Source organism: Desmodus rotundus, chromosome 11 (assembly GCF_022682495.2).
Source record: "Desmodus rotundus isolate HL8 chromosome 11, HLdesRot8A.1, whole genome shotgun sequence".
Lineage (NCBI taxonomy): Eukaryota > Metazoa > Chordata > Mammalia > Chiroptera > Phyllostomidae > Desmodus > Desmodus rotundus.
This window is the reverse complement of record NC_071397.1, coordinates 19,522,051-19,536,337: the sequence shown is the minus strand read 5'-3', so window position 1 is coordinate 19,536,337 and position 14,287 is coordinate 19,522,051. Positions and strand designations below refer to the sequence as shown.

The following is a 14,287-nucleotide window of genomic DNA, read 5'->3' as shown; positions in this document are numbered from 1 at the left end:
GAAGGACACCTGCGCATCTTGACAAGAGCCTGAAATAGTTGTGTTAACCAGAAAAGAGCAGAGTCATATAACACAGCTCTCATGAAACTGCTGTTAGGTTGACATGTTCTGAAAATAAGAAAGCAAACAAGGGCAATGGCTTAAATGAAATGCTGCCTGTTTCAGTCAAAAGTGGGCAGAGAGGCCCATGGACTGCAAATATTCTCCTAAAGATATGAAGGAGTTGGTCTAAAACAGAAAAGTGAGCGACTGACCTCCTAGAGTCCCAGGGAATACATTTAGTGGCCAAATGCCAGCCTGGACTGGCTAAATCAGAATCCCCGAGTTTCACCCCAGACCAGCTAAAGCAGGGAATTGGGGTGGTGTTGGGGGATCTGCATTTTTAACAAGACTCTCGGGGGATTCTGAAGCAGAGATGGGTCAGTGGTCCCTGCCACGAGAGCCTGGCCACCATAATTTTAGTTGGGAAACAAAGTATAATCAAAAACTGCAGCCATTCTACCATGGCCTCGTAAATCACTCACTGAAAGCCGCATTAAGCGTCACTATGCTGATACACCCTCCAATTACATAAATACAGTTCACGGTTGAAAAACAAGCCCAAGCTTAACTGGATGAGGTGTCTTGTTGTATGGGTGACCACGATTTACACTAGCTAGAATCTTAGTTTAGGAGCATCAAATTGCACAACTCTTTGTTGGTGGCATTATTGGGGCACACTTATACAATATAATGATGTGTATTTAAACTGTTTTATTTAAAGCTCTTTTTGATGGTAGCAATTAGAAAGCTGTTTCAGTTGTCCATTTTGGATTCTCCTATCAGCAATGTGAGTTTGTTCTATGTGTATAAAATACTATCATTCTATGCTATGTAACAGGGGAAGGGATTATATATTTATCAGACTCAAACATTGTATTAAACCAAATGTTTCAAATATTTTGAGGGGAAGCGCTCTCTGATGTGTCGCCCCATTAGAAAATCGTGTCAAGGGAACATCTTGACACACCCTGACCCTCGAGAAGTAGTGTGCTTCAGAACCAGTCAAGCATCACTCCTAGCAGGGCTTGCCCGAACTCTGAAGAAGAGACAGGGGATGCTTCTGGAACAAGTTGCACGTAGGGCTGACTTTCACGGTGTGTAAGTTGTTGGTGAGTGACAGGCCTGAAAGGGCCTCCCACAAGAATATGTAGAGTGCTACTGACTTTTGAATCCCAGATTCCTGCCAATGGGATGAGGGGAATATCGTGTCTTTCCCAGTCATCTGAACTACACGATCTCACTTCATTTCAGAAACGTGCAAAATAAATCACTGTAAGAGCATAATTTATGGTCAAGGAAGTAAAGAAAAGTCCCCTTCAACAACAGGTGTGTAAAAACCATGGAGTATCATTTAAAATGAAGTGATTCTATTGGTAAAACAAAAGAAATGAACAAAAACATGGTTTGCAGATGCTTCCTTATAATGATACATTCTAAAAGCCTAGACTAGATTCTCACACGACAAAAGTGGGCCCTTAGAATTGGTAGGATATAGATGCAAAGAAAGAGACGCACTTTGTAAAGAGAAAGATAGAGTTGTCGAATAAATATTCTAATAAATTAAATCAGTTCTTAAAAGCCAAAATGTTTGATGGAGCACATGGAGAACCGTCCTCGTGGAGCAGGAAAATGCAATATTATTAGCTTTATGATGAAATGAGTGGAGTTCTGCCATCCTTTTGTGATGGCCGAGGATGAGAATGTGAGTCCTACTATGACAACAGCTCTCAAAAGGAGTAAAGCCGCAGGGAGTATAAAGTAAAAGAGTCCCGGCTGCAGATGGATCTCAAATGGATAATTTACTATTTAAAAAATGTGAATACATGAGGAAATTATTAATAGTTAAGAAAAAATGAGGTCCCTTACTCCTACTCCCACACACAGTTAAAAGCCAACATTAGACAATAAGAAGAGTTTTAAAGGATTGGCAAAATCAAATTAGACAAAGTTATGTAGTTTTAAAGAGAACTTGTAAATAATGACATTATTTTCAGAACCGCTTCTGGCACAGGAGAAAGAATAATAAGGGCCAACGAGAGCAGAGCTGGGGTAAAGAAAGCTCTGTGATTAGTGCCACAGCAGACTTCCCACCAGGAGAGGTGAGTCTCTGAGTGCAATCCCATGTGAAAGAAGGGTGGCTGGCCTGGCATCTAATTCAGTAAGGCTTTTATGCCTTGCTTGGTGCATTGATGTTTAACACTACGGGACAGAAGGCTCTTGGTTGTATGAGAACTGTCAGGGCGACAAGAATATTTTTTTAAGTAAATCATGCATGGGAAGATGTGCAATTCTATCCGATGTTCTTGTTTGTCTCTGGGTGGGGAAGAAGGCAAGTCCAGGATGAGACTAGTGAATCAGGATTAAATAAAATGGTAAAAAAAAAAAAAAAATTGGGACTCCCATTGGGGTTCAGAAGGAAAGTTGTAGTGGGAACATGAGTGTGATATTAAAGGATGGATAAGCAATCGTGGGCTCAGAATAGACTATGAGGGTTTGCATTTCAGAGAAGGATCTGTTGTCTTAAGTGGTAGAAATAAGGTGCAGCCTATGAGCTATACCATGTAAAACTATGAGAATGGTTTAATGAGAAACAGTGGCAGTCAAAGACCAAGGAAATATAAAGCTGGATTCTGGGCGTATTGTCTACATGGACCCAGGGCTGGACAGTCAGACTTCAAGTCAGGATCTGATGTAGGTGAGTGACGGGAAGAGAGATCAGGAGGTTGGCAGTGCCAGCAACAGAGAGAGATCAATAATGGTCAAGTCCCGCAAAAGGGCCAACTTCTGCTTATGAATGGAAGAGTAGTCACATGGGTTTAGGACTAGTGAGGAGGAGAGTTCTGGAGGGGGGTTGGAGAATGGTAATTTGGGTTCTCAACATATGGCTTAATTTTGGTACAGGAAAAAAGTATGAGTGATGTAGACTCTTAGAATATAGGATGTTTTTCTCTCAGTGGAAAGGAAGTTCCAGAAGGCATATGGAAAGAATTGGGAGAAAATGGAAAAGAACAAAATGGGGGGGAAAATGTCATGTGTAGATTATCGATTCATTAATTCAAGAAATATTTATCCAGTAACTTCTATCTTCCAGGCATCGTTCTAGAGACCAGGAACATAGCAGTGAGCAATGCAGAGTAGGTCTGTGGCATCAGGAACCTCAGAGTCTTGCTGACCACTTTCAGGAAATTTGGGAGGACATAGGTGGTGTAGAGATTTATCCTTCTCATTTGTCACAAATTGTTATAACCATAGGAGTGCTTGCTAAATAAATAGGAAGGAAGGAAAGAAGGAAGGAAGGAAGGAAGTTAGGAAGTTAGTTAGTTGTGTTAGGGAAGAGTCTTTCTAGGACAGCAGAAATATGGAACCTAGGTATTTGTAAACATTGAGGAAAACTGGCCACCAAAATAAAAGTTGTAATTTAAGAGAGGGAGTAAACTAGATGAAGAAGGGAAGTCTTTAAAAGGCCAGGATATAAACTTAATATACATTGTGGGATACTCTCAAACTAAATAACACTGATATCTATCTACCTACTATCTATCGATCTATCAATTGATGGATTACAATCAGTTACCTATAACTCAGTTACACACACAAATGCATACACACATGTATATGTCGGTAATATTGTAAAATGATCCTATTTTCATTCTTTAATGGCTTTTTGAATGACGTAGACACAGCTTTATACACAAGTTTCCTGCCTCATGTACCTGAACTGTTTCTAAGGAGAGCTTCTACATCTGTGCTCCTGTGAAAGGGAACATCACTTCTTTTTGGAGATGCTCTTGTTCATAGATCTGTAGTAAATTAAGCTTCATGTTGCCATATACTGTTAAGGCTTTTCCAGCGTCACAAACATTACGTCTGCACCATTCTCTCTTTGGAAACTATTATATTAACCCAAATGCTGTGAAATTGATTAGAAACTGCATCACCAACAACAGTTTGTACTTTTTTAAATTGAGTATTATCTTTCTGTTATTGCCTAGGAGCTGAGCCTCTGAACAGGAATGGATGGACTAGATGTTTGTTTCCTAAAGTGGCACAAGCAGTAGCTCCTTAGGCATATGTCCCTAGTGACCTGCTGTGACCTTGGCCTAAGAATCTCAAAATGGGGATTCCTTCCAGGTTGAGGCAACAAGCTTAGCTGGAGCTTGGAAAGGGAGCTGACACAGACCCAGAAGGCCCCTGACAAATACAGATATTCTGGGAAGAAAATGGACTGCTTTTTCAAAGGTGTAAAATTGTAAATTTTTGAGTATAAAAATGTAATTTTTTTCCTTTTTCCTTGAGCTCTGCTTCATTTTTGTTCTCAAATTAACCACTTGCCATTGGTTTACCAGAGAAGACAATGAGAACCTAAGACGTTGGGCTGACGGAAGGTCAGGGAGCTCTGTAGGCCAACGGCAGGCTGTGGCAGGCTGTGGAGGTAGGTCAGCCAATGCTTAGCTTGGGGGTAGGACTAGGGGTAGGAACTGCAGCTGGAGAGGGAGAAACGGTGAAAGCAGGGCAAGGCCATAGAGGTGCTTCAAGAAACCTTTTTTTGATACCTTACTTCCCATTCATGCCACTGATGTAGGTGAAAGTGAAGATGGCTGTCCTCTCCCCAGGGCTAACTGAGGAGGAGGAGTGGTGAGTCTCTACTCTGTGACAATGGATCACTCAAAGCAAAGCATCCTCCCACTGAAATAGCTAGTGTACCTTGGGATTTTTACTGAGAGCTTCACTTTGTCTTTAGAAAATACCCCACCCTCAAATCATATTTTCTAGGAGTCAAATTAAATTAATTCAAAGTTAATTCAGCTTCATTTTTGATACAAGTTAAAATAAACAGTGCTGCCCTGGCTGGTGTGGCTCAGTGGATTGAGCACTGGCCTATAAATCAGAGGGTCGCAGGTTCGATTCCCAGTCATGCACATGCCTGAGTTGCAGGCCAGGTTCCCAGTAGGGGGAGCTCAAGAGACAACCACATGATGTTTCCCTCTCTTTCTCCCTCCCTTCTCCTTGCTCTAAAAATAAATAAATAAAATATTTTTTAAAATAAAAATATACAGTGCTGAATAAAAATGAATTTTAAATCAAAATCCTCGGTAGTTGATTCTGTCATTTCTCAGAATCATTTAGGTAAATAATAAGTAGAAAATATACATTTTAAAAATGTATCATTAAACTTAAAATAGTGCTAAGTGTTACATATAATCAAGAAGAAAAAATTGCTTACTTATGTAAATGCTATACTTACTAGTCTACTAAATTGAAAATCACAAGTCATCATTTTCTCCAAGTCTCTTGACTCAGATAAAAGCTCCAAAATGTAATGCTCTATGTACATGTGGTTTTACATAATTTTATGAAATATTTCTGTATTAATCTTAACCCTCTTTATTATAATCCCTGTTCTTAAACAACATTAAAAACCTTGTATATCATGATTATCCTTGGTTATATAAACTTATTGGAAAAAATATCTTGGTTATTAAGAACTGAACCACAGGGCTTAATTCAATCCTTAACTGCAACGATTTGACACTAATTATGAGCGAATATCCAACTTATCGAATCAACAACAAGATTTTTCATACGATAGAGGACAATGTGGATGTGATTATTGAATTCTGAATATTTTTTACTTAAAAAAACTACACAATGAGCGTCCTTCACAGTCGTGGGGGTACTATCACGTTGGATGTGATAAAACTTTTTTCATGAAGACACAGTAAGTCAGGCAGAAAGAACTTGAAGTGTGTCAGTTGAGGGTTCAACAAGCGACATCATGCTACAGACGCGGCATACAGCAGTTGTGTAAACACAGTTCATGAAACACGTAAAGACACTGTAACTACAAAGTTGGTCAAGAAAATATACGATAATAGAAATACGTGGCAACTGGGAGAGAGCTTTTTGCCTCCTCTTTAATTTCAATAGTCTCTAGAAAACAATCTCCTTCAAATTTGGGGAGATAACAGCATTTTTCGTGCCTTTGCAGTTCATTTTCTGTGGTATATAAGGTAATAGAATAGACTTATATTAACAGTATTTTCTCTGTTTACATATCTGCTCTAAAAAATTCTATTATTTTGCTTCATGCCATTTGAAAACTAGTTGCACATGACCCTAATAAAATTTACTTTTTTTTTTACTTGTAACCTACAGGAAGTAGAAAAGTCATCTGTTGTAAAATTAACGAGAATTGAAAAGCTTCCTAAATTATGACTACCCAGACTTTTCTGAAATGCAAGTGAATACAATTATGATTATATCGAGTAATATTCTACTCAATATAACATTCTACTATTACACTACTAATAAAATAATAATAGCCCTCCTCACCATTTGTTTCCATAAGTGTCTTCAGGATTTGTCATTTTGATATTCCAGGTTTATGTATATTCAAACTATATTTTATGGGCATTTTTACCTGTATCTTCATTAAAACAGTATACATTGGAAATGAAATTCAACATTATTGTGCCTAACACTTTTGAAATTAACCCATCAATGATTTGTAATAGTTATTTAATATCCAAGAAAAGCTCCTAGCCTTGGAGAACTTAGAAGTCATTTTCCTCAGAAACTATAGTCATATTTTACCAAGAATAAATAAATTCAACTATGACACTTTTCATGGATTTGTAGTTCAAAAATAATGAAATTCAAGTGGATCCTCTATTAGATAAAATTATTATCTCATACCATTAATAACAAATTTCAGTAACATGAATGACATTTTACATTAAATCTTTGAAATATATAAAAATAACACATTCTATATATAGAATAAAACAGTCAGAACACATTCTTCTTATAAGAAGTCTTCTCATTTGTGTTATTAGCACATAATGAGGTAAGTAGTTGACCCTTTGTTCCGTAGATTGGCAGGTTTGGGAAACACCTATTTCTTCACCTTTTCCCATTAAGAGGATTTAGATCTAGACCTCTGAGAAGGATTCCAGTTTGAACGTGTTGAGAGCAATATGCACAGTCTATTATTCCTCCACTCTCTCAGTTTCTCATAAGAACTGATGTTTGTTTGCTTTTCCTCCCAGTGAATGTTCCCTCTTAGAAACTGCTTCCTCAAACTTAGCCTTAGTAAGTGTAAATAAAATTGGAAATTTGAAAGTTTTTTGATAGGAACTGGAGTCATCCAGATAGCCATAAAACACATGGGGGCCCTAAAATCAGCTGTCCTTCACATGGCACTTGTAACTCAGGGACAACTGTTTCCTAAACCATAATCTCTTTGACTGAGGCCACACTGAGTGACATTCGGCACCGATACTCTTCTTTCAGACCTCCAACCAGGCTGACAGTAGGGATGGCGGTGATCCCTATTGTAGATGCCTGTGAGGTAAAATACTTTATATCACATGGCCTAATCAACAGGTGCCAGGTGGTAGTATTTGAAGCAGTGGTTCTCAAATTTTAGGGTGGATCAGAATCACCTGTAGGGCTTGTTAACACACAGATTCCTGGATGCCGCCCCCAAAGTTTCTGATTCAGCAGTTCTGAGATAGGGTGGAAATTTGCGTGTCTAATAAAATCTCAGGTGATGCTAGTGGTTCAGGAATCACACTCTGGGAATCATGGGTTTAGAGCAAAGGCATTTTGGCTTCTGAGTCTGAACTTAGTACACAATCACACAACCCCTGCCTCTCTCTCTTTCTCCTTCCTGTTCTCTCTCCTCCTTTCAGTTTCTCTCATTCTTACATGATAAAGAACTAGATATATTAGGGTCTAAAGGAGTTAGCTCTTACTCTGAGATATTACTTAACTATTAAGGCATATTATCAATATTATCTGAAGATGTCTTCAAACTATTTAAAGTGCTTGCTTCCATCACAACCTGAAAATTACAACTCTCCTTTCATGCAATATAAATGAGAAAAAAGTTCTCAAATGTACAAAGGTGGTAAAGAAGAGAGTTACAATGTTTTGTGTTCACTGACATTATTTTGCTAACTAGCAACATAATTTTAATAAACCTCATATGTGAGAGTAGTTTTTGCTTTGAGTAGTAAAAAGCACAAGGCAATCCCCAATTCTAAAATACAAAAACAACTAGTGGATCATTTGTTCGTTATGACTTCTTTCTGAAAGTGATGAGTTGGGTAAAAGCAAAAAACACACGGTAATTTTTATCTTCTATGAAAATCTGTCTTAAATATTGTTCTCCAGATCTTGTTTCAATTAAAATAAGAACACCTGCTACTATGATATGAGAGCAAGTTTTCATGAAAATATCTTTTACTTTCAAGTTAACTTTGAAGTGAATATTTGAATCAGAGAGAAAAATTGCAGAAAAACAAATTTGGACTATTCAGGGCTTTGAACCCCAGAGCTTACCTTTGTACAAAATATACTGCACTCCTACTCATTTGTGTGCAGATGAAGGGCAAGCCTCTGTATTAGCCTAGTCACCTGGCTTTCAGCCACACGCCCTGGTGGAATTGGCGGACATCAGCATTGTCATTATAATTAAATAGAAACAAAGAAACGGCAACCTCCCGGGTGAGGAACTGCACCACCGCTGGCGTCGCTGCTCTGTAGGCGTGGGAACACTCCCTCACAATGCTTTGCTGCCCTGCAGGCTCCGTCCCCTCCTCTCCCTCAGCAGACCTGAGCTCTGTTAAAGGCACATTTACATCCACCCCCACCTCATTTCCTAGCACCTAGCACAGCTGGTGCTTTCTTGTTAGGTGTTTGATAAATGTTTATAGAATTTAAATAAGTGAAAATATTTACCATCAAATCTTCATGGCAATACCCTGTCCAGAGGGTGCTTTCTGGTGTGTCTTTGATACACGTGTATGGGATTTCAATAAATGCAAATGTTTACCATCAAATCTCCCTGGCATTAACCTGTGCAATACAGAACCCAGCTGTGATTTAATAGTCCACTGCTCTTTTTCTTTGTAAATCACACTTTTTAACTTAATCCACCAAGGCTGACTACATCATTTTCACTGGTTAGAAGAGTGTAATAATGTGATTTTATGTTACTTAAATGTTGAAGTCTTAGAGATGAAAATTATTATGTGTTTGTAAGCTACTCCAAAATTTCTATTTTAATACTGTGCCTTACTGGCCATATGTTGAGATGAGAAATGGTATATATACAAACCTGAGAAAATCGTGTTACTGAGCGATAAAATTCGTGGAAAATAAAGTTTAATACATTTATTTTTATATAGATTTGAAAGGTAGCTTTTGAGTTATCTAATATAATATGCTATTTTGTATATAAATATTCTCTGAGATAACACATCATAACAACAGTCTTTTGTGATTTTTTAAAACTATAACGTCAACTAACATGTTTTGTTAATTCAGAGTTAGTAATTGATACTTCTTTTAGTTGCCCAAAGATTATTGGAGAACTTTTGTTAATTTTTAGCAACCAATTTGAATGTGAGATTGAAGTGACAATTAGAATAGGAAATTCTTAAACATTTAATTGACACAAATCATAATACAGGAAACCAAAAGTGAAATAGCCTGAAGTAAATTCAGCTGAAGGTTAAATTTCTACGATATTTAAATCAAAAGTTGAGAAATTAGTTTAAACCGACTTTTATTTCCAAAGAGCAATAGGTTTTTCTTTTTCAAAAATGGGTCCACAAAGTAATTTTAGCTTCAGATCGTTCAGATAATAAAATTTCTGTGTACAGAGATTTAAAAAAAAAGAAAAGTTTTACTCAGGCATCCTTGTCATGTGAATAAATATGCTACCAGTTTTGAAGCAGCCCCGCTCCATTGGCTGCTGGGAGTGTGCTTATACTGGTGAGCACGACTTGCTCCGAGAGTTTGGATATGTTATCCAAGTTGCTGATCTGGGTGGTCAGAGACTTTCTGCTCTCTGTGCTCGTGCGCCCCCTGGCGAGCCGATCCTCCTGGCGATGGTGCACTCCAAGGCAACAGCAAGAAAATGCAGCTTTAAATTCCTCTCGAAATTTTCCTGGCAAACCAGGGGAATGAAAGGAAAAAGAACTGTGCATAAATATGTTTTAACAAGTCACGAGTAGGGTACAACCGAGTTGCTCCCTTGAGCCAAACTAACAATGAGGTGTCACATTTTGCAAAGATGGGGAAATTAGGAAAAGGAAATTGCCTTAGTGGAAGCATGGTAGACGTGAAGCAATCAGGTATTTTCATAAAATAATGAGACTGCTTTTCATGCGTGATATTTGCAGTGTGTTTCATTCCTTTCTAGTCAAACCTTATATGTTTGTGAATGTGGGTTATTTTTAACTAATTAACTATAATAAAGTGATCAGCATTAGAAGAATACCCAGAAATATTTAATAGTTTCAAAAATGATAAAACTTATGGTGTACACAGCCCAAACTATACAGACATTACCCATTTTACTCTGAAAAAAAAAACTGTTCTACCAAAACAATCAATTGAACAAAATATCTAGAAAATATCTTAAAATATCTACAAAGTCTCTAAAGTTTCATAATCTGCATAGGCAGTACAACAAACTGAAACAAAAATTAAGAAATTATTCCTTGTATTTAAATTACTGACATGAAATTAGAGAGGTATGAAAATGAAACAATTACCTTCTTAAGGATAAATGGCAGTGTTGGGAATCATAATTCATTTTCTTCAAGCCTCAATGACCAAACTGGGTTATTGAATTATCAAATAGGAAGATCAAGGTTAAGGGCCAAGACAATAGCAGGGACCTAAGTCCTCAGTGATTATCAACTGCCTTGCCTAACTCTCAACCACAAACTAGCACTTTGACTTGGGTACTGGGCTTCTATTTCAAACACTTCGTGCAAGACCCAGAGCTTTAGTCAAATCTAATCCCTCGGCAATTGCTTCCCCACTGCTTTCCAAGGACAGCTCCACAAGGCCCCTTGTCCCTTCAAACAGCACGTGAGCAGTCAAACCTAGCTGTCTCCAACTGAATGTAGTCTGTTTCAGAGACTGGAATTGGGTGTAGCAATGAAAGGCATGAACAGGGGCAACTGAATACAGAACAAACCTCACACAAACACCACCCGATTTTCTGAAGGAGGAATAAAAATAATACATATAGGGTATATGCAATGTGTGAAAAAATTATTTTAAAAATATCTAATTGACTGGTTGTCTTTTTTATTTTTATAACCCAGAAGGCCAAATGGGAGTTACAAAATATACATACTTTATTAAATATGCAATAAAATAAATTGCTTATTTTACCATATATTTACCATATTATATTTGGAGGTAGAAATGAAAAAGAAATAGCCAACCACTCTGGGTATAAGATAATGTAAAGATGTAGTTAATTAAAACACAATTCTAAAAGTCAATCAGGCAAATTGTATATAAAATAATAATTAGTTAAATGATTTTTATCATTGTATTGATTCATAAACAGGTTAAATAACGTATAGATATGTATATGTTTGTCATTTGGCTTAGGTATTACTCAGGAGGAATATCTTTTTATTTATTTATTTTTTTGTGGTCAGTGGGAAATCTTGAAAAAAATCTAAGAGATGTTAGCCACAATATTAATGTAAATAGAAAAGTACAAAAAAGTGGAAAGTTTCCAGTTCATTCTCAATGAGGCTACAAATGTTGGCCAAGGAAATATTACAGCAAAGCTGTTTTATTCTCAGATAAAGTTATTTTATATTTTCATAAATTAACGTTTAATGTATGACAAGCATGAATTAAAGTTTAATGTATTCAGCTCCCACAATTTTCACTTTCCTCCTATTTCAAAATTTGTTCTAAATTTTATTGGGAAAGAAATCCCTTCAATAATTTTATCTGATGACTTAGGTAATATGTTCTACTCGCAAGTGAAAAACCTTAAGACAAATCAGATCAGGGAATATTTTTTATTGTATAGCATCTAAGCTCTTCATCCAGTTCAAGGGTGTTCGAAACCTCTGGTCGTTGGTCCCTCACCCTTGGTCAGAACTGGGGTTTATACAGAAGAAATAGTTGAAAACTTACCACTGAGAAAATTATAAATAATTGGGTTTGCAGCACTATTGGCATATACAAGCCAGTGTGAAAATGTAAACCAGGCATACACAGTCTCCCTGTCTTCCGTATGGGTAAACATTCCAAATACTCTGTAAGAAAAATAACGATAACAGGAAATCTAGTGTGATTCTGGAGAATACATTTTCAATAATTAAATTCAAAGGTGAACAAAACCCTTGATAGACGCTGCCTGATCCCTGTCTTCCCCGTTGCACTGACCACTGGTAGGTTTATGGCACTACGTGGGGTTAGAAAACCTTCAGCACATGAACTGAAACTCTACGGCACCATCAGTAAATCAAATGTCGAGTCAGGTTAGAGAAGGACTCTTTCTCCTCTAAACAGCAAATGCAATAATAGTTCTTATAGTTAAGACTATAAGAACGTATACTGAAACACATTTCTGTTTCCCTTTTTTCATTTTGTCTCTCAATACAATAGGGCAGGTTTGTGAATATTCCATTGTGTGTGTGGCATTTAAAAAGCAGTCCTGAATGGCAGTCTTTAAGAATGTCTTCCTACTTGTATTTGTGCATTGATCGAAGTATTAAATTTCTTCAACTCCAATATTTCCAGGAATGTCGAAATTTGCCTCTGGGACTTTTTTATATCCAAAGAAGAACTGGTTTTCAGTAGGCAAAATTCTGGTAATTTCTTAAAATTCATGGGTTTTAATGTTTTTATTATTTTTAACTCTGAAAAATATGTCATGATGATATTCTTCATGAAATCTTAAAGATTTTTTTATTCCATATTTAGAAATACCCCATCTATCTAATTCTATTCACTAGCCAACAGCAGGTAACTTGCAATTATGCAATATATTTATAGCCTGAAGATTATAAGGCATTTCCTGCCAGAATTCTATCATTGACTGTGTGGTTGGTGTCCATGATAGAAGTGCATAAAGTGATGCACTATGGAGTGGAAGATGAACACATGGAATTAGTAATGACACGCCTCTCTGCCACAACGTAGCTCTGAAATCCTAGTCAAATCAGAGCCGCTTTAAAAAGGTTGGTTTGAATTATTCAGGCAAAAATTTAAGTGTCTAGAAAAGGAATTGAGAAATTTATTTAAGAAGATAAGTATAATATGTAAGGGCAAACAAAGAGATACACATTTAAAGAAAATATGCATCGTAAAGAGAAACATTATTTTGAGGTTATTAATTTATTTTTTTAGTTTATGGAAAACAGCAGGATGCTCAAAAATTTCAAATATTTTAAATTAAACACGTACTTTCTCCTTAGAAAGCAATTTCCTTTCATTGGAAAGGAAGGGCTTTAAGTTGAAAGAATAAGAGAAATATTATAGACAAATAGGTATTTGGAAATAGCAAAAGGAAAGTACAAGTGTTGAGATGCAGGAAATCCAAATGAACAATCCAGAGAGCAGTAAATCTAATTTTCATTGAATTTAGACTAAAATAAAAGTACAAAAAAGAAAAAAAGAAGAAGAAAAGTCCATCCAGTTTCACAGCATATTTACAAAGTTTTAAGGGCAGAACATGTCATCCAGCAAAAGGCCACAACAATTTGTATGTGATGGCTGTGGACAAGCAAAATTAAGAAGGAAATCGTGAAAAGATATGGGGAGTAAAGTCGCCCCTTTTCTTGTGAGCCAGTATATGTCTGAAGGACTCAAGCGGTTGACATCATTTACCTTTAAGACTGCATCTATAGTAAATAATATTACTAAACAAAAGTGCATTTTTCACTTTTTCTCCATGGGAAAAGGCATGAAGCAATCAATAAAGGGCCAAAGAGAATGAGAAAACTTTGCAGCTGATTCTACCACCTTTTGTCTGTGAGACTCCAGCCAAAAGCTCTCTCCAGAGTCCCCAGCTGTGAGGAACATGATATAGATTCTGAATCACGGAAAAGTGAGAGCAATGATCCTAGTTTTAGTTCTAAGTCTATTATAAACAGAATTAATATGACCTTGGGACCAGCCTATGTGCAACAGTTCTGATGATTCTCAATAAAGTTGGCTGGCCATGAAGTTCAAGTGTACCATTGCTCCTGCATCAGCTGTGTTGCGTTGGTTAATTGTGTTAACTTAATAGTGTGTCTGCAGTGTAACAAATAACACACTTTTCCTGGCTGAAAAATTTTGTACTGATGTTTTATTAGTATTTTCTCTGAGCTTGATTCATTGACTTTAGGAAATGTATTTTCTTTCTGTTTAAACATTCAAAACAGAGTATGTGTTGTGGTTTCATTTTTTTGTGCATTTGCTCACA

At 36.8% G+C, this 14,287-nt stretch overlaps 1 protein-coding gene across 1 annotated transcript in view; it reads right to left on the bottom strand.

Annotated features, from left to right (window-relative positions):
• Positions 1 to 9,770: 9,770 nt before the first annotated feature.
• The window catches only part of HCRTR2 (hypocretin receptor 2), an 83,157-nt gene continuing 78,640 nt past the window's right edge, over positions 9,771 to 14,287 (bottom strand). Inside the window, exons 6-7 of the mRNA XM_024557940.3 lie at positions 12,010 to 12,131; positions 9,771 to 10,000 (exon numbers count right to left, since the gene is read on the bottom strand). Of these exons, the coding sequence (XP_024413708.1) occupies positions 9,771 to 10,000; positions 12,010 to 12,131 (352 nt within the window). The remainder of the gene's footprint in view (positions 10,001 to 12,009; positions 12,132 to 14,287) is intronic.